The sequence below is a fragment of the Nicotiana tabacum genome, chromosome 15 (assembly GCF_000715075.1).
Source record: "Nicotiana tabacum cultivar K326 chromosome 15, ASM71507v2, whole genome shotgun sequence".
In the NCBI taxonomy this organism is placed as follows: domain Eukaryota; kingdom Viridiplantae; phylum Streptophyta; class Magnoliopsida; order Solanales; family Solanaceae; genus Nicotiana; species Nicotiana tabacum.
This window is the reverse complement of record NC_134094.1, coordinates 119176364-119196148: the sequence shown is the minus strand read 5'-3', so window position 1 is coordinate 119196148 and position 19785 is coordinate 119176364. Positions and strand designations below refer to the sequence as shown.

The 19785-nt window shown below is 37.9% G+C and overlaps 1 protein-coding gene across 1 annotated transcript; it reads right to left on the bottom strand.

The window, feature by feature from the left end:
• Nucleotides 1-4962: 4962 nt before the first annotated feature.
• LOC107773769 (uncharacterized) lies at nt 4963-6024 on the bottom strand. The gene has a single exon (XM_016593199.2). It carries the CDS (start codon nt 5908-5910, stop codon nt 5299-5301), a length of 612 nt encoding a protein of 203 aa, XP_016448685.1. The 5' UTR covers nt 5911-6024; the 3' UTR covers nt 4963-5298.
• Nucleotides 6025-19785: the final 13761 nt, after the last annotated feature.

The following is a 19785-nucleotide window of genomic DNA, read 5'->3' as shown; positions in this document are numbered from 1 at the left end:
AAAAAGGAGGATGTTTGAAAGTATTTTTGTTGGAACAGCTTCGGAAGAAACTAAGAGAGATATTTTATTAAGTGCAAATCTATAGGAGTGCAATAATTGAGCACTTCCCTGTACCACATCTTCCTAAACCCAAGGCCTGCAAACTTTTTTTTCCCTTCTTGTAGAGAGTCGCTTTCACTTTTTAATTTTTATAAGTTTTTCTTTTTGGGGAGAAGTCTTACATATTGTTATTCAAAACCTAATTCCCCAAGAAAAACTTTGTTGGGCGAAGACAATGAACACACCTGTAATTACATGCGGAAATAATCATAAATAAAGTTGTCATAATCCACAATTAATTTTATTCATCTGCTTACCTCCACTAATTACAGCTTGTTTGGATGGTTGTTACATGTTGTATTGTATCGTATTGGTATTTTAAATATAATGTTTGTTTTGATTGTTACTTAAATTTTAAATCCATTGTTACGTAATGACGAAAAATGTCACTTTATGGAACGACCGATTTGGTGTGATCGCGTCGTTATCTTATATTTTCTCTCATATTACCCTTATGTATTATTAAATAATCATATTTTATCCTTTAACTACCTTTTTATATAATAGTTTTACCTCATAACTTACTCTTTCTTTATAATATTATAATTTTATTCTTTATATTAATGTTGATACATGATATCATGAAATGACGGCAAATAATATAATTTATCCAAATATTGTATACATTAAAACGATACAATACTATACGATATATTATGAGACGATAGATAACAACCATCCAAACAAGTTGTTAAGCGCAAGTGTTTATGCCTATAAGAATGGTCTAGAAATGATTAATCGAATTGTTTCAAGCACAACATGAAATTTCTAAACTAATTTACAATTAATTTGATTGGATATTAATGGTGTAGTACTTCATTCCTCTAATTATTCCTGTAAGAGCTGCATGCAAAATTAGCTTATTAGAAATCTTATCGGGAAATAAAGCTTCCAATAAGATTTAGTACATCTAAGAGATTGGCTATGCCAATAATTAACACATAGCTCCAAACCATTAGGATTATATATTCCTTATGATAAAAATATGAATTAACAAAAAAGAAAAAAGAAAAAAGAAAAAAGAAAATCCTAGTGCCAAAGCTGCATTACCAACTTTGCCATTATAAAAAGCACAATATTATATACATGATATTAAATTATTTTGAGTTCAATAAGATCCTTGCACGAGTACGAAGAGACATAAAATCTAGTAAGTGTACGGTATGCATTTTCTTTTTAAAAAAAATATGAACAAAGGATAACTTATTGTTAAAAAAATAAAAAATAGAAAAAAGGATAACTTATTATAAATTATATAATAATATATATCATGAATGTCTTTGTGATTATTTTGCATAGAGCACATCATTTGCCTTGTGGACTATACTGGATATATAACTTAGCCAATAAGAAATCATTAGAATTTTGCTGAAGCCTTTTTTTTTTGGAATGATTTTCAGAAAATTCCATGTATTAAAGACAAGAAATGTAAAAAAGTTTGAAGGAGTAAATGAAACGTATAAATATAGTAGCAGACTTTACTTTATGAAAAGGACATAAGATGAAATTATTGAACTCGGACACAACCATGGACAGGTTAGACGTGGCCTCATATTAGCTTTAAAAATTCTAAGTGCACCTTTAGTTTTACATGTCCTTTTTTTTTTCGTTGACGATATCCGTATTGGGCCCAAATAATTAGAATCGACGCAAAGTGTCACATTGAATGCAAAACGCTTTCTAAAAACGATGATTCTATACATATAACTTGAACCCTAAACCTTTGGTTAAGGACAAGGAGTACTAACTATTTGACCGCATCCCTTATTTGTTAGTTTTACATGTCAATCAGTAAAAATGGGGCCAATGATTAGATCCCTTCTGTTCAAATCATATTCATGACTGAAGTGTTATTTTTATGTTGCTGACTTTATCCGATTTTTATATGGTGTTTAATTATATCTAACCTTCATTTCTTTTGAGTGATTCTTAATTAAATATATATAAAATAAGTTTAAAATAAATGTTTTCCGAAATTTAATCACTTAGATAAACTACGGGTTCGAACGAACCCACTAATTTTTGGTTAAACTCTATAATTATATTAGAAAATTAATAAAATATGTATAAATATTTAATTGTGAACCCAATTATAACTAAAAACGACTATAAGTTCAGTAAGAATTCAAAACCCATAAAATTTAAATTTTAACTCCGCCTCTAAGTCATATGCCATGTATAATTATTACTCCTTCCAAACTTTAAAAAAAAAAAAACTCCAAAATATTTGTCATATTAATTAAAAAGCTAAGAAAGCATTAACAGTTTCTCTTAAGGAAATACTTTAAGTTTTTTTTTTCGTTTTGTCAATACGTTAAGCATTACAAGCCCCATACTGTTTAGTTTTTGTGATGCCTAGTTAATTCTAACCGATCATTCGTTATTTTGAACAGATTCATTCCTAATTATAATAAAATCCATTTGAATATAATTAGTAGTATTATAATAAAAATCAGTTCAAGTGCTTCTTGTTTGGAAGAGAGGGGAAAAAAAGGAAAGGTTAAAATTGAGTCTTGCTTCTCTAAACTGTAAAATAACAGTTCAATGAATCGACTACTGTCCAGTTCTCTATCCCATGCACGAACTCTTTATTAGAACATATGACAACTACTTGAATGTTATATATGAAACCCTTAACTCATGAGTCATGCCAATTTCTCACAATTTTCAATAATTGCCTCAACCCACAACAACACTGAAAAAAATTTAAATTTTGATTTCGACGTAGGAACCAGAGAGTTTTGAATTTTATAAATATAATCAAGAAGAAAATCCAATGATCATCAATTAGTCTGTTTCACTAATTAATTAAAGCCACAAACATAACGAGATGGTGGGGGAAGCATGTTAAACGTTTGAAAAGTAAGTTCATAAGTTGACAAGTGTTACCAACTTTGGTCGTTTTCATACTTTCACCAAATCTTTTACCTAAAGTTTTGGCTTTTTATAATTAATCACAGTGCATTACATGTATGATCAGAAGAAATAACATGTATGATCAAAAAGTTACTATTATATACCTTTACAAATAACATATCTTGCGCATGCCCGCAATAACTTAGTCAAAGCTAACTAAAGATCTTGTCTGCAAGAAATCACAATCTATCTTAATCCCACTCTCTCTAATGTTACGTTAAGACAGAAGCTCACAATAATTCTCGAGTAGATTAACCGTGATAAATCAAAAGCAACAATAAATTAACAAAAACAAATATTATATTCATTGATAATTAATGTAGATTTTTATATTACTCGTATAATTTAATTTGTTACCATAAGTTCGTCTACTTTATTTTTCAAGCAACTAGTATTCCTCTTACTTATTATATATGCAGTTTCCTGTATTATCTTAATACCCCAAGCATCCAGGTTACTTGGAAACATGAGAGTGCAAATCATCAATAATAAGTACATAATTTTTATCATAAAGAACAATTCTTTAAGTGTATTGTATGTTTAAAAGTGATTTTAATTTGTAAGGTTCCTACAAGAAGTATACTATAGTATTTAACAAACACCAAACTTTGTGGCTGTTGACTGGTGAGCTTAAAATTAAGGGGTCATATCAAAAGATGGACAAATGGTCCTCCGATTATATCAAGTAAACTGTAATTACTTTGTTTGAAGTTAACTTTGTCAATTACCACAAAATATTTTGTAAAATAAATGTACTAAATAATTCTTTGGAAATGCTTATTAAAAATGTTAACGTCACCACTTTCTCTAATTTACCGAGTTACGTTACTTCTGCCACGATGTGGTTGAATTTCATAATCAGGTCGTTTAACTCAACTACATAGTACCTAAGCACCTCAAATAATTTTCTCAAAATTTGAAGAAAAAGACAATTGCCATTATTGAAATCAGTATGATTTTGTATGTGTCTGCGAAAGGAGGTTTCCAAGTCGATTACCAACCAGAAAAAGCGTGGGGGTTGCTTTACGAAACACTATAAATAACTTTATTAAAAGGTAAAAAAGAAAGAGAATGATTAAATAAACGTAGAAGAGAAGACAGATTTGCTTTTGAAATTAGTGGAATCACATCGGTTGATTTTGCGACCAATGTGCGTTATATTTTGCTCCATTAGTGCATTATTGTTTAGTCAATCGAGGCAATTCTAAATGAAATATACTATTTATAGAGTTAGATTTTCATAAAAGGTAATAAATTAAACATATATATATATATATATATGTAATTTTTTACTTAGCTATCAGAGTAGTATAAGTTTTCTTCGACGAAATGATATCAATTTAACACCCTTTATCCAAGGTAGCTCCGCCGCTATAATATTAGGGTTTATCCATAAACACGTATTAATTAAGGAGGTATGGACATGCGATACTGTGTAAATAATATTATGAGATTATTCACAAAATCACGAAGGTTAATTTATTAAAGCTCCACGTAGACACTAGGTTTAATTAGCAGCGGATGCTAATATTGTATGGATACACTTGGGCTCAAAGGAAGAAGTATACATAATTTCTACCTTAGCTTGCTACAGCCTACAGGATTTCTATTTTAATTTGGTTCATCATTTAGTAATTTGTACTCAAGGGAAAATCTGTTTGACTGGACAGACGAAAGAAAAACTTTAAATGTTTTTGGTGTTCTCTGATATTTTTATAGCTATACATAGAATCATAGTATTAGTTAACTTAGATAAGATAAGAAATTTAAAATTAATTATTTTTAAATATAAAAAAACTATCATTATTTTTAAACATACAAAAAAATGTCACATAAACGGAATAAATAGATAGTACTATTAAGTATTCCATACTTTGTTTTACGACCTTTTTTCTTCTCCTATTTCCAAGAAATTACAAATGAAGCAGGTAGTCAATAATCGAATCAGAAAGAGCAAAATGAAACTTGTTGATTCAAATTTTATGACTTACAACCTTAGAAAATACCACATCAAGGCCAAAAAAAGGGATTACATGTCATTTATATATAATCTTATTTTCTGTTCTGTAGATTTCCAGACTAATACCAAAAGAGGAAAAAACAAAGTCTTGAAGAGAGAACGGAAATCATATATATGTACATGCAAACAAGCTAAGCACATACATTATTCACAGTTCCCAATCTTCATAATCTTTATATATTTCGAATTTACTGCACTTAAAAAGAAAAAAAACTGCAACACAGTTGCATGCATGAAACTCGAAAAGCTGCAAATATTATATATCAAGCACAAGGCGAAGCTATAGCTTGACGCCTCAAATTTCTGTAGAACTTTGAAATAAATGCCTCAGCTGCTTCATCCACATGGCTATTTTCCTCTACATCTCTAAGAGGAAAAGGTGAATCAGTGATCCTAAGTTGCCTCACCATAGGAGTCCTTCCAAATCCAGGCAAAGCAGGCGACGCCGTTTCACTCTGAATCATCTCCAATGCTTTCATTACAGCTGCATTCACTACTACAACATTATCTTCAGTTGAAATGTAATTTCCATAGTCGCTACAGTTGTTCTTGTTTCGTTTGTTGAAGTAGTTGAAAGGTAAGTGAAAATTAGGGTAATGAACTGGGCTGTTACTGCAACTGAACTCGTAGTCGTTGTTGTGTGGAGGAAAGGGTAAATTTTTGTCGTGTGACCGTCGTTGAGTGTTGGACCATTGGTGTGTGTGATGAAACATGAGATTTTGGATAGCAGCTTTGCTAGCAATCTTGCCACGCTTCATTATTAAGTTGAGATCTAGCATTAGTTTCCTCTTTGATATGCTTTTTCTCAACATGAAAAATGCAACTCTTACTATGTTCCAGAATTTCTTTGCTATCACTGGCAAATTTTGTTCCATCTTTATATATCTCTCTATATATTTTTGGTTTCTGAGTCCTTTGATAAGGCTAGATTCTATGATAGATTTTGAGAGAGAAATGTGTAAACTGAATTGTTGGAATGATAAATGTAAAATTAATGTGTGGTATATATAGGGGGCGTTTGTACATAGAGGAACTTTGATGTTAAGCTAAAGTGACCAGTTGAGGGATGGTCCATAGATATTTTTTTTAAATTCAATATTTTATTGGTTCAATTATTAATGATGGAGGGTCCAATGCAGCTTTAAAAGAGTTCTTTATTTATTAAGTCATTGTCATTCATATTTTTGTAAATTTTCCTTACCTTTGACACGGAAATTAGTTTTTGGACCAATTCCAAGTTAAAAGATTTCTAGTTCTCCTAATTCAAGTAAGAGTTTAAATAAGTGTCCAATTCAATATTTTAAGTCATGTTGATGTCTATTAAAAGTTAGCAGTAACATAATTTCCAAATAATTGTTAGTAAGTAGATATATTAATCCTTTCATCCTATATCATATCTTCTTTTGCGCGCAGGCCGAGTTATATTTATGTTAATCAATTTTCAGGTTATATACCCAAAAGATATAGGAGTAGGTAAATTATATTCTTAAGTTCGAATATCTTTCCTGCTACTTAGTACTATAAATTTGCAGTCAAAATTAAACTTTCTGCAATTTATTATCTCAAATTCTAGAATATTCCATGTGATTGAGTAATAAGTCACACGTATAAATATGCTTTTCAGGTCTGGCTTCTAGATACGGCCCCTTTATACATTCCTGTAGAGGATATTTTCCAATTTTGATGTCATAATCCTTAAATTAATCAACAAAATAGGTGCCAAAGAAAAAGTAGTACTGTAATATGTGTATACGGGTAAAAACGAGGCTAGTAAGTACCCCAATTTTTCGGTGAGTCAAACGAAGCAAGGACATGACTACAAGGAATCGAAATCGAAGCCAGCAGCCTCTCTCATCAAGGCCCGAGAAAAACACCTATCTTCGGAGCCATTGTGACCACGCCCCCCGGGCCTGGTTCGAGTTCCAAGAACTCGGAGAGCATTATCGAACGACCACGCACGATTGACAAAGGGCCGTGATATCCATGCCCAACCGGATATCACGGTGTGAATCCCGGCCCGTATCAGCGGTAGATCAGTGATTAACGAAAATGAAGATTTTTTAATCTTTTTTAGAATTGTACTTATGGTAAAACTCCCCTACTATATAAATGGGAAGCTGATTATTCATTAGACACAGTGTAACACACATATCAAGGCAATATACATTTGTTTCCTCTTCTTATAAAGATTATTCTAAGTTCTTAGTTTTGTTCATAGCCCTTCATAAGTGTCTGTTCCGAATCGAAGGCTTGCTAGTTGTTTGGAACACAATCGAGCCCGAACTCGGTCTTACTACTGGTTTCGCCATTTATTCTATCTTTAATTTTCTCATCTAACGCTATTAATCACTTGAATTGAATTAGTCCACATATCCTTAAAACCGCTTATAAATTCAATTGTTATCAATTTTTAAGGGTAAGCAGTTTGGCGCCCATCGTGTGCTAAGGATAATAGTGGTAATTTGATATAAATTTTTATAACACATTCTATTTTAAACTTGTTCTTTGAGATTTTAATTTCAGGTCAACTTATGAATGTCAAACTCTCAATCTGCTCACTGGAACGTTGATGCTGAGTCTGGCCACCATGGCGAAAACAACAATATAGTACCTAGAAACGAGGTGCCCCGTGTTGACCCTAATAGAGTCCCAGTTGTGGACACAATCGATGCCAACTCACATATGGTCATCGATGCAAACCTGCCGACCGACCCCGAGAATAGTGTTCGCGAAGGAGCCCGATCAACAGCTCGAGGTACACACGACGGTGAAGGCGACGAGATCAATGTGTGGGTGATATTCGAAATGTTACAAGCTCAACAGGCGGCGATAGCCCAGCTGCGGAACCAAAGTTGCGCCCCCAACAGAGTTGAGCCTCAACCATCCTAGGAAAACACCCAAAGAAATGAACAAATCACGAAAAGGCTGGGTGAAGTTGATCCCTGGACCAACCCCGAAATAATAAAGATGTTTGAGTAATTGATAAAGCAGGTGGAATGAGGGGAGAAGAAGATTGAAGCCAACGACCAAAAAGTGGAGACTTATAACTCTAGAGTTGATCAAATCCCAAGAGCACACCCGATATTGAAAGGTTTGGATTCCAAGAAATTTGTCCAAAAGCCTTTCCCCCCGAGCGCGCGACACCTAAGCCAATCCCGAAGAAGTTTCGTATGACCGAAATTCCGAAGTATAATGGAACCATAGATCCAAATAAACACGTGACCTCCTACACGTGTGCCATAAGGGGAAACGACATAAAAGATGACGAAATCGAGTCGGTTTTGCTGAAAAAGTTTGGAGAAACCCTTTCAAAAGGAGCAATGATATGGTATCACAACTTACCTCCTAATTCTATTGATTCATTTGCTATACTTGCATATGCCTTTGTAAAAGCGCACGCCGGGGCCATAAAGGTCGAGACCAGAAAATCGGACCTTTTAAAAGTAAAACAAAGAGATAACGAAATGCATAGGGAATTCATGTCGAGGTTTCAAATAGAACGAATGGACCTGCCCCTAGTTGCGGACGATTGGGCCGTTCAGGCATTCACTCAAGGACTCAACCCCAAAGCTCCTTGGCTTCACAACAGCTGAAATAGAATTTGATAGAATACCCGGCGGTAACTTGGGCTGACGTCCATAACAGGTACTAATCGAAAATCAAAATTGAGGATGATTATCTCGGGGCCCCCTCCGGCTTCATTTAGCCCATCAGAACTAGCGACATGTCTAAGAGAGTCGTCGATCATGAACCAAGACCGAACAGAGACCGGTATTAACCGTATAGTGTAGATCGAAGGGGTAGCGGATCTGGACGTAACCCTGCGAGAAATGAAAGAAGTAACGATCGAGGCCACAGAAGCCGGGGACTAATGAGCAAAAACGATTTTGTCAGGACACTTGGGACTAGAGAGGCACCGAGATTATCGGAATATAACTTCAATGTCGATGCTACCAACATCGTATCTGCCATCAGGCGCATCAAATATACCAAGTGGCCTCGGCCATTGCAGTCCGACCCTATCCAGAGAGACCCTAACCTGGTGTATAAGTATCATGGCACTCATGGCCACAGGACTGAGGACTGCTGACAAATAAGAGAAAAAATGCCCCGATTATTCAATAGCGGGCATCTACGGGAATTTCTGAGTGATCGAGCCAAAAATCACTTCAGGAATAGGGACACCAATAAACAAACCGAACAGGAGAAACCTCAGCACATCATCAACATGATCATTGGTGGAGTCGACGTCCCCTTAGGCCAATGCTAAAGCGCACTAAGGTGTCCATCACAAGGGAAAAATGAACCCGAGATTATATACCGGAGGGGACCATTTTTTTCAATGATGAGGACGCTGAAGGCATCGTGCAACCGCATAATTATGCACTGGTAATATCTGTACTCATAAATAAATCTAGAGTTAAGCGTGTATTAATTGATCTAAGTAGCTCGACCAATATCATCAGATCGAGGGTCGCAGAGCAGTTGGGTCTACAAGACCAAATAGTGCATGCAATCCGGGTTTTAAATTGATTCAACATGACATGCAAAACTACTAAAGGGGAGATAACCCTACCTGTGAACACCGTGGGGACCATTCAGGAAACGAAGTTCTATGTCATTGAAGGGGATATAAGATATAATGCTCTATTAGGAAGGCCATGAATTCACAACATGAGGGTAGTACCCTCGACACTACACCAGGCACTGAAGTTCCCCAGACCGGGAGGGATTAAGACGGTTTACGGAGAGCAGCCGGCCATAAAAGAAATGTTCGCGGTCGATAAGGTGATCCCGATGTCTGCACTCTCGACATCAAAGAACACGAAGTCGGGTAGGAAGGAAGAAACTAAATAGCAATCACCGACATCGGCCCCAACCGAACCGGAGAAGCAAGAAGCAGGCGAGGATGATGATTACGGAGTTCCTAGGTCGTTCATCACCCTAGATGATTACGATGCCACCAAATCAACGGTCATAGAGATGGAGCAAGTCATATTGATCAAACACTTGCCCGATCGAAAGGTTTACCTGGGCAAGGGGTTAACTCCCGAGCTTAGGAAAAAACTCATTAAATTCCCTATAGCTAATATAGATTGTTTCACTTTGTCCCATCTTGGTATGACAGGGATCCCGCCAGAAATAACTACTCATAAGCTGAGCTTGGATCCGAAGTTCCACACGGTTAAACAGAAGAAGAGGCCTCAGTCCGAAGTCAAGCACGCATTTATCAAAGACGGGGTATCCAAACGCCTTAAAATAGGTTCCATTCGGGAAGTTAAGTACCCGGATTGATTGGCTAACGTAGTAGTAGTGCCTAAAAAATTGAATAAATTAAGAATATGCATAGATTACAAAGACTTGAACAAGGCATGCCCCAAAGACTCTTTTCCTTTGCCTAACATCGATCGCATGATTGATGCGACGGCCGAGCACGATATACTTATCTTTCTCGACGCCTATTCCGGGTACAACCAAATCCGGATGGACCCGCATGATCAAGAAAAAACTTCCTTTATTACTAAATTTGGCACCTATTGCTATAACGTAATGCCGTTCGGACTAAAACATATCGGTGCCACTTATCAATGCCTAGTAAACCGGATGTTCGAAGAACAAATTGGAAAATCAATGGAAGTTTAGACTAACGACATGTTAGTTAAGTCCCTGCGAGCAGAGGACCATTTGAAACATTTGCAGGAAACCTTTGACATATTGAAGAAATACAACATGAAGCTGAACCCGGAGAAATGCGCGTTCGGGGTCAGATCCGAGAAGCACCTTTCGTGTCCACCCTTGCACCATACTCTGAAGGCGGATGAGCAGCTGTACCTGTACTTGGCAGTATCCTAGGTAGCGGTAAGTAGAGTCCTAGTCCGGGAAGAGGAAGGTATGTAATTTCCTATTTATTATGTTAGTAGAGCTCTAGGCGAGGCTGAAACAAGGTATCCTCACATAGAAAAATTGCGCTCGCTTTGCTAAGTGCCTCCAGAAAGTTAAAGCCGTATTTTCAATGCCACCACATATGCGTCGTAACTTCATACCCATTAAGAAATATAATGCACAAACCCGAGCTCTCGGGCCGGTTGACTAAATGGGCCGTAACAATTAGCGGGTACGATATCGAATATCGACCACGAACTGCCATCAAATCACAATTTTTGGTAAACTTCGTGGCTGACTTTATGCCGGCCTTAGTACCCAAAGTCAAAAAGGAATTGTTGTTAACCTCAGGGAATTTCTCGGGAATCTGGACCCTCTTTACGGACAGTGTCTCGAACGCAAAGGGGTCCGGACTCGGCATCGTGTTGAAGCCGCCTACGGGTAATATAGTTAGGTTATCTATTAGAACTGTGAAATTGACTAACAATGAGGCCGAGTATAAGGCCATGATTATGGGTCTCGAATTGGCTAAAAGCCTGGGGGCCGAGGTGGTCAAAGTTAAGTGCAATTCCTTCCTTGTGGTAAATCAAGTCAATGGGACGTTCGAAGTAAAAGAGGAACAAATGCAAAGATATTTAGACAAATTGCAGGTAATGCTGCATCAATTCAAGGAATCGACCCTATAGCACGTACCCCGAGATCAAAATAGCGAAGCCGATGCTTTGGCTAAATTGTCCAAAGGTACTCTGTTCAGAAGAACGTTCGACGGCCTGCTCGCCATATGCTTGGGGCCGGGAGATACCGAATATATTTTGAGGGAAGTTCACGAAGGCACTTGCGGAAACCATTCGGGGGCATAGTCTTTGGTTCGGAAGATAATCAAGGCCGACTATTACTAGATCGACATGGAGAAAGATGCAAAGGACTTTGTACGAAGATGCGACAACTGTCGTAGACGTGCACCGATGATCCATCAACCCGGAGAGCTACTACATTCGGTCTTGTCACCATGGCCATTCATGAAGTGGGGAATAGACATCGTCGGTCCCCTGCCGTGGGCACTGGTAAGGCTCAATTCATACTATTTATGACCAATTATATCACTAAATGGGTCAAAGCTCAAGCGTTCGAGAAGGTCCGGGAATAAGAAGTCAATGACTTCTTTTAGGACCACATAATATGCCAGTTCGGGATGCCGGCGAGATAGTGTGTGATAACGAGAAGTACTTCATTGGCAGCAAAGTAAACAAACTTTTCGAAGATCATAAGATCAAAAAGATCTTGTCAACCCCCTATCACCCTAGCGGGAATGGACATGCGGAATCAACAAACAAGACTATACTTCAAAACCTGAAGAAGAGGTTGATTGATGCCAAAGGGAAGTGGAAGAAAATTCTGCCCGAAGTCTTGTGGGCATACCATACAACCTTGAAATATAGTACCGGGGCCACTCCATTTTCGTTGGTCTATGGTGCCGAAGCACTAATACCAATCGAAGTGGGATAATCGGTTTATATACGACCGAAGAATCAAACAGTGAGGCCATGAGCACGAGCCTGGAACTATTAGATGAAAGGCGCGAGGCCGCCCTAGTCCAGTTGGCCGCCTAGAAACAACGGATAGAAAGGTATTACAACCGAAGAGACAACCTCTGACACTTCAATGTCGGGGACTTGGTGTTAAGAAAAGTAACACTACACACCCGGAACCCGAACGATGGGAAGCTGGGACCGAATTAGGAAGGACCATATCGAGTCATTGGGATTACCGGTAAAGGCTCGTACAAACTCGAAGCAGAAAACAATGCACAGCTACCGAACAACTGGAACGTGACACACTTAAAGCGGTACTACTGCTAAAGTATGATCTCATTTACCTTTTTATAATATTGTGAATCAGACTTACACTTGCAGGTAACATCCAAAGGGGAATGTGACTATTAGTTCTGAAAGCACGCGTTGCACTCATTTTCCCTTGAACTGGTTTTGTCCCAAATGGGTTTTTTGGCAAGGTTTTTAACGAGGCAATAGTAAATCGTGCTAACTTTGATTCGAAGACCGGTTCTAAATCGGAGTCAATGGCTGCATCAACAGTATCCGATTCCTCTGAAGATCAACCTCGAATACTGGGGGCCATTACCCTTGAGTTAAGCTTCTTAGCAAGGAAAGAAGGAAACTCTGTGCTCGAACTGCCTAGGCTCGGTAGTTAGGATTTATTGTAAGGTCCAAACGGTCAAGTGAACCGTGCCCATATAGGCCACCTTATCCATAATATAAGATTTTACACGCTTTTAATCATGTACTTTACACACAGAAATGAAAGAAAGTTTCCACCTTGCTATTACGTATTTTTGCCTCTTAAAGCTTCAAGCCTAAGGGTTATCCCTACCCGGGGACTATCAAGACCAAGGGCTACCCCTATCTGAGCCCAAGGGCTATCCCTACTCGGGGACTGTCATCCGAAATAAGTTCGGACAACTCGGGTTATCAAAACCCGTAGGTACAAAACCTATTAGGTAGTGCCTAAACTTAAAAGGCTACGGCCGTCCTAAAAAATGGCTCGGAGATGTCCAAAGCCCGTAATCAAAACATAAGGCCTTTAATAAAAATTCAAAACCAGCCAAAAGGTTATCTTAAGCAAAAGCATCGTTTAAGAACACATAAGCATTTTTGGAAAACTTCCGGTCACTCTGAGATTTCAAAGCTTCGAGCAAATAAAAAATTACATCGAGGTCAAGTTCTGTTTGGACCTCAGAAAAACAAATGGCTTATTACTACATTTGATTCTATGCTAAGACATCAGAAATATTTGCAAGAATAGAAATTGTGAAAAGATGCTAAACAAAGTTGAAATTGCCAAAAGGGGAAATTTTATATATTCCGGAATATCTTTACAAAGGCCCAACAAAAACGGCCTCAAAATGAACAAAATATATGTACACGACACAAAATCTAAAAAATTCTAAGGCATTCATGCCCGTTCTTCACCAGAGCCCGATTCGTCACCAGAACCATCGGGGCCTTCGGATCCTTTGGAACCCTCAGATCCCTCCGTACCTTCGGGCTCGGATAGTTTCTTTGCCTCGGCCTTAAGTCCTTTAGCCTCCTCAATCTCGGCCAATAGGTCTAAGCCTCGGGCATGGATATCTTTAAGGGTCTCCCTTCGAGACAGCTGCCTCACATATTCGGTATTGGTCTTCAGGCAAGCCTCATTTTCTTTGACATCGGCCTTGTATTGGGCCACCATCTTGTCAGCATTGGCAGAGGTTGTCTCTAGCTTGGACCTTGTTGCTTCGATATCTTTACCAAGGGTATCCCGTTATGCGGCGGCCGAGCTCAGCTGTGCTTGGAGATCTTCATTTAGTTGATCCTGTTTATCAGCTTTCTCATTCGCCACCCAGAGCTGAACCTCCAGCTTTGCCTGGGCAGGTTCCTTCTCCGAGGCCAGCAGATCCATCTTGCTCTTCCACCCATCGGCCATAACTTGGATCTCGTCCATCTCCTTTCTGAGTTGGTCGACCTGGTCGATCTTCTGATGGACCTACGAGGTTTTGTCGCTAGCTACTACGACTAGTTCCTCGTTTCTAACTTCAAAGACTTTTACCTTTTCAACCAAGTCGGCATGCTCCCGCCTCAGGACCGATGCTTTTTTCTGAGCCCTATCCATCTCGGCCTGAAGGTCATTAATGACCCCGTCTTGTTGCTCGTTGAGGAGCTTGTACGTGTCCCATTTTTTAGGTTGCTCCTTGAGTTCAAGCTCGAGCTGGTTGACCTCGACGCAGTACCCAATGAAGCTCTCATGATGAAGTACCGATGCCTGCAAAATAAAGAAAGTCGTGAGAATTATCCAAACTTAAGTAAAATTCAAAAAGACATAATGACGCCTTACCCAGTTCAGCGCCTGCTACGCCTCGTAGAAAACACACGGCACGTCCACCTCGTTCATTTTTGCCTGTCCTCCTCGGTCACCAAGCATCAGAGATAACTGGCTACTCCTACGGGAGTGAATAAAACCCGAGCATCCTCCGGAACAGTGAGGATAACCGATCTCTTGCGACTGGGGTCCATACTCGAAGCAGGGAACTAATTAACCAGTTTTGGGCTCGAACTCGGCCGACCAGCTTCCGACGATGTATCCTTCCTTGGGACTTACAGGTCACCCAGCTCGGAAAAATTTTCCAAAATGGACGAGTCCACACCATAAAAAAAGGAATGAAGAGGATCGACCGCACCATGGATCCTTTCATTGGACTTCTCCTTCCCTGCTTGGGCCTCATCGAGCATGGACTCGGTGTAGGAGGGCATCCCTGTAATTTTTATTATACCGAATGCTTCCTTCAAAGCAAAGCCGGCATTCCAGGAGGTCCCACCCCTGGTCTCCGTATTGGCCTCTCGAGTCTGAAGGAGGTCGGCCTCACGAGTCTCCCCCTCGGTTGCCTCCTGCTCCCCGGGAGGGGTCGATCCATGAGTGTTGAAAATATCGTCTTCTTCCGGCTCATCTCTGAGCAGGAGAAGCGAATCAGAGTCTGCACCCGAGAGCTGGTGTTCTTCCTGGGCTTGCGAGCCACCCTCTTCTTTGGTTTCACATTAGGGCCCGGGGAGTCCAAAGGTTTTCTTTTGCTTTTTCTTTTTTTCCCTCGCGGCAGCCCCGGGCTAACCTGTAACGGAGGGATCAACGGACACGTCCTCACCCCCTTCCAAAGTCCTAAGCTCGGTGGTCTTAGGAAAACCTATATAAATAAAAAAAAATGAGAAAGAGAGAAGAGAAGTAGGTAAGCTGTGAGCTAAGGACACGATAACAACGATTTGAAGGGGAACCTTACCATGAGAACGGGCCTCCCATCGGCCCTTAGACAACTTACGCCATGAGCGCTCGAAGTATGACATCTGTTTGCAGATGCCTTTGATTCACTCTTTAAGCTGGGGGACCGCATATGGAACCCGGGCAATAGCTGCACAATCACAAGTATCAATGAAAGAAAGAAAATGAAGAACAATTGACGTTTAAGGAGAGGTTGCACTTATAAGATGTATTCCACTTTTCAGGGAATGGTACGAACTAGGGAGGAATCAAGTCTTCAGTCCTCACACGAACAAAGCGTCCCTACCAGCCTCGGTCTCGGTGTTCATCAATGCTCGAAAAGAGGGCCTTGCTGGCCCGGCGAGTAAGCTTAATCAGTCCCCCTCGGAAGATTCGGGGACTGTATAAATGGAGTAGATAATCGATGGTGAACCGACGAGACTTGTTCTTATTCATGAAGTAACGAAGGAGGATCACGATCCTCCATAGAGATGGGTGGATGTGCCCGAGACACACCTCGTACCTTTTGCAAAAATCCAAAATAACCGGGTCCACCGGGCCTAGCGTGAAGGGGGTAAGTGTAAACACTTAAGTACCCCTCCACATGGGTAGTAATAGCGTCCTCGGGGCCGGGGACTACCACGTCCTTACCTTCCCAATTACAGTCCTATCGGACCACAGGAAGGACGTCTTCGGTCACGGAGCATATGTACCTTGATGTTCCTTCACCTCGATTCTCCTTGGACGAGGGTTTCTTAATCTTGAAGTCATCCATGATAATAAACACTTTCAAAGGGGGATCTGGAGCCGGTTCGGCGGCTGCAGACTCGGTGACTGCCCTGTTGGGAGCTGCCGCCTCGAGGACAACTATTTCGGAATCGACTGCCTCAGTACGAGCGGACGGTTGGGAAAATGAAGAGGCAGCCTGTTGAGGAACTGATTTGAAAATTTTAGCCATTGTTGTCTAGAAAAATTTGAAGATTTGAAGAAGAAGTATGGAGGTTTGGAAGAACAAGTTTGAAGGCAGAATAACGGGGTATGAAGAACTTAAGAAGATCTGGACAAGAATCTAAGAACAATTATGAAGATTTAAAGATCAAAACACAAGATATGATGCTTTGGAAAAAGTTGATGTTGGCTAGGAAGCTCGAAGGTAAACGCTTGGTCGAAAAGTAGAAAAAAAGAACAAAGGATGGAAGCTTTTATAGGGGAGAAGGCGACGCTTCGCATTCGGAGGCAACCAGCCGATGATTGACACGTGTCCGAAGTCGGAACGACGCGACCGATGGGTCGTTTCGGCTCCTTCGTAGTAGCGTACGGAGGAAGGAACTGGAGAACATCTATCGTTTCCCATCGTTTTGACAAACCTACTCTCTGAGAAATAAGGGGACTATCTGTAAACGGGTAAAACCGAGACTAGTAAGTACCCCAATTTCCCGGTGAGGAAAATGAAGCAAGAACATAACTACAAGGAATCAGAATCGAAGCCAGGAGCCTCTCGCATCAAGGGCCGAGCAAAACACCTGCCCTCGAAGCCATCGAGACCACATCCCCCGGGCCCAGTTCGAATTCCAAGACCTCGGAGAGCATTATCGAACGACCACACACGATTAACATATGGTCGTGATATCTGTGTCCAACCGGGTACCACGGCGTGAATTCCGGCCCGTATCAGCGGTAGATTAGTGATTAGTGAAAAGGAAGATTTTTTACCTTTTCTAGAATTGTACTTAGGGTAAAACTCCCCTACTATATAAAGGGGAAGTTGATTATTCATTAGACATATGATAACACGCATATTAAGGCAATACATTTTTGTTTCCTCTGCTTCTAATGATTATTTTAAGTTCTTAGTTTTGTTCATAGCCCTTCATAAGTGTTTGGTTCCGAATCGAAGGCATGCTAGTTGTTTGGATCACAACCGAGCCTGAACTCGGTCTTACTACTAGTTTGGCCATTTATTTTATCTTTAATTTATTCATCTAATGCTATTAATCACTTGTATTGAATTAGTCCATCTATCCTTAAGACCGCGCATAAATTCAATCGTTATCCATTTTTAATGGTAAAAAATATGGAACAGAATTGCATTTTTATTTTATACACTAGTCATATATGGGGTAGTTTGATTTAAAACCAAGCTATTCCATGTTATAACGGGGATTGCAATTTGATGGATAATTAACCTCACTTTTTATATAAGATAAATTATATTAAAATTTTGATATAAACGTGAAACAAATTTTAGTTAACATTGTATCATTAATCAACCAGACCCCACTTGTGAGATTTCAGGGCTTGTTGTTGTTGTATCATTAATCAAATATAAAATAAAATAAATCTAAAAAATTTATACCGAAATAAGTCACCTAATCCTTTAAACAAACGAGTGGCCCTTTAAGTATATACTCTTTTCCAATTTATGTGATACTTTTGCTTTTCGAGATTCAAATCTTTTAATTTTGATCATGCATTTGGTTATAAATATTTTTAATTTTTTGAAAACTACTTTAAAAATATTATAAATCATAATTATTGATAATTTAAAATATTTCAAGTCATATGAAAAAATTACCGTCAAAATATAATACGTTTGACTAGAAATTTAAATACTTTTATATAAACTGGACAGAAGGAGTAAAATACATTTTCTTTTAGCAGCTTCTCGATGAATTCAAATGTTGTATAGCATTTTTCTAAAACGGCAAAGGGTCAAATATACCCCTATACTTTCAAAAATGGTCTAAAAATTTTTCTCGTTATACTATTGGGTTATCTATACCCTTGCAATCATACTTTGGGTTCAAATATACCCCTCATTTAAACGGACGGACACATGTCATCGTCTTCTTGGTCAATTTTAAATATCTCCTAATTAATTAAAAAGACTCATTATTCATACCCGAAAAATAATTTTATTTTTTTGTAAAAACTGAAAAAAACTAAAAATCTTTTTACTAAAAACTGAAAAAAAAATGAAAATATTTTTGTTTTCAATTTTTACAAAAAAAAAATGCTTTAGAAAAAACTGAAAAATATTTTCTAAAAAAATGTTTTTGTAAAAACTGAAAAAAAAACTAAAAATCAATTTTCTAAAGCAATTATTTTTTGTAAAAACTGGAAAAAACTGAATTGTTTTTACTAAAAACTGAAAAAATGAAAATATTTTTTTTTCACTTTTTACAAAAAAACTGCTTTAAAAAAAGCTAAAACATATTTTCTAAAACAATATTTTTGTAAAAACTGAAAAAACAAATATTTTTTTTCTTTCTGTTTTTAGTTAAAAATATTTCAGTTTTTTCTAGTTTTTAATTATTTTAGAAAATTGCTTTTCAATTTTTTTTTCTTCAGTTTTTACAAAAATATTATTTTAGAAAATATTTTTCAGTTTGTTTAAAGCAGTGTTTTTTGTAAAAACTGGAAAAAAAATATTTTTGTTTTTTTTCAGTTTTTAGTAAAATTTACTTTTAGTTTTTTCCAGTTTTTACAAAAAAAAATATTTTTTGGGTATGAATAATGAGTCTTTTTAATTAATTAGGAGATATTTAGAATTGACCAATATGGCGATGACATGTGTCTCTCCGTTTAAATGAGAGGTATATTTGAACCTAAAGTATGACTGTAGGGGTATAGATAACCAAATAGTATAACGAAAAGTATTGTTAGACCATTTTCGAAAGCAGAGGAGGTATATTTGGTCGTTTGTCAAACAGAAGATACTGTTGGAGAAAAAGTTTACTTAGGAAGGAAGGTTTTCCTCAATAGCAACGGGCCATTCCCATCAAAGTAATGCATGAAACCTTCGTGCGTTCAAAGGACGTCCTCGATTTGGTAGAAAGTTAACTATGGGCGTACCAATAGAAGGACACAATCATGAGAACGTACTATTGTTTTTAAAAATATAAATATTATGCGTTAATATTCGTAAAAATATTGATACAATTAAATCACTTCTAAGATAATTATTAAATAAAGATAGATGATAAATACTACTCCCTTCTATTCACAAAATAATAATAACTATTTTAACTTTTATGAAAAAATTATAATATATATTTATCTTTGAA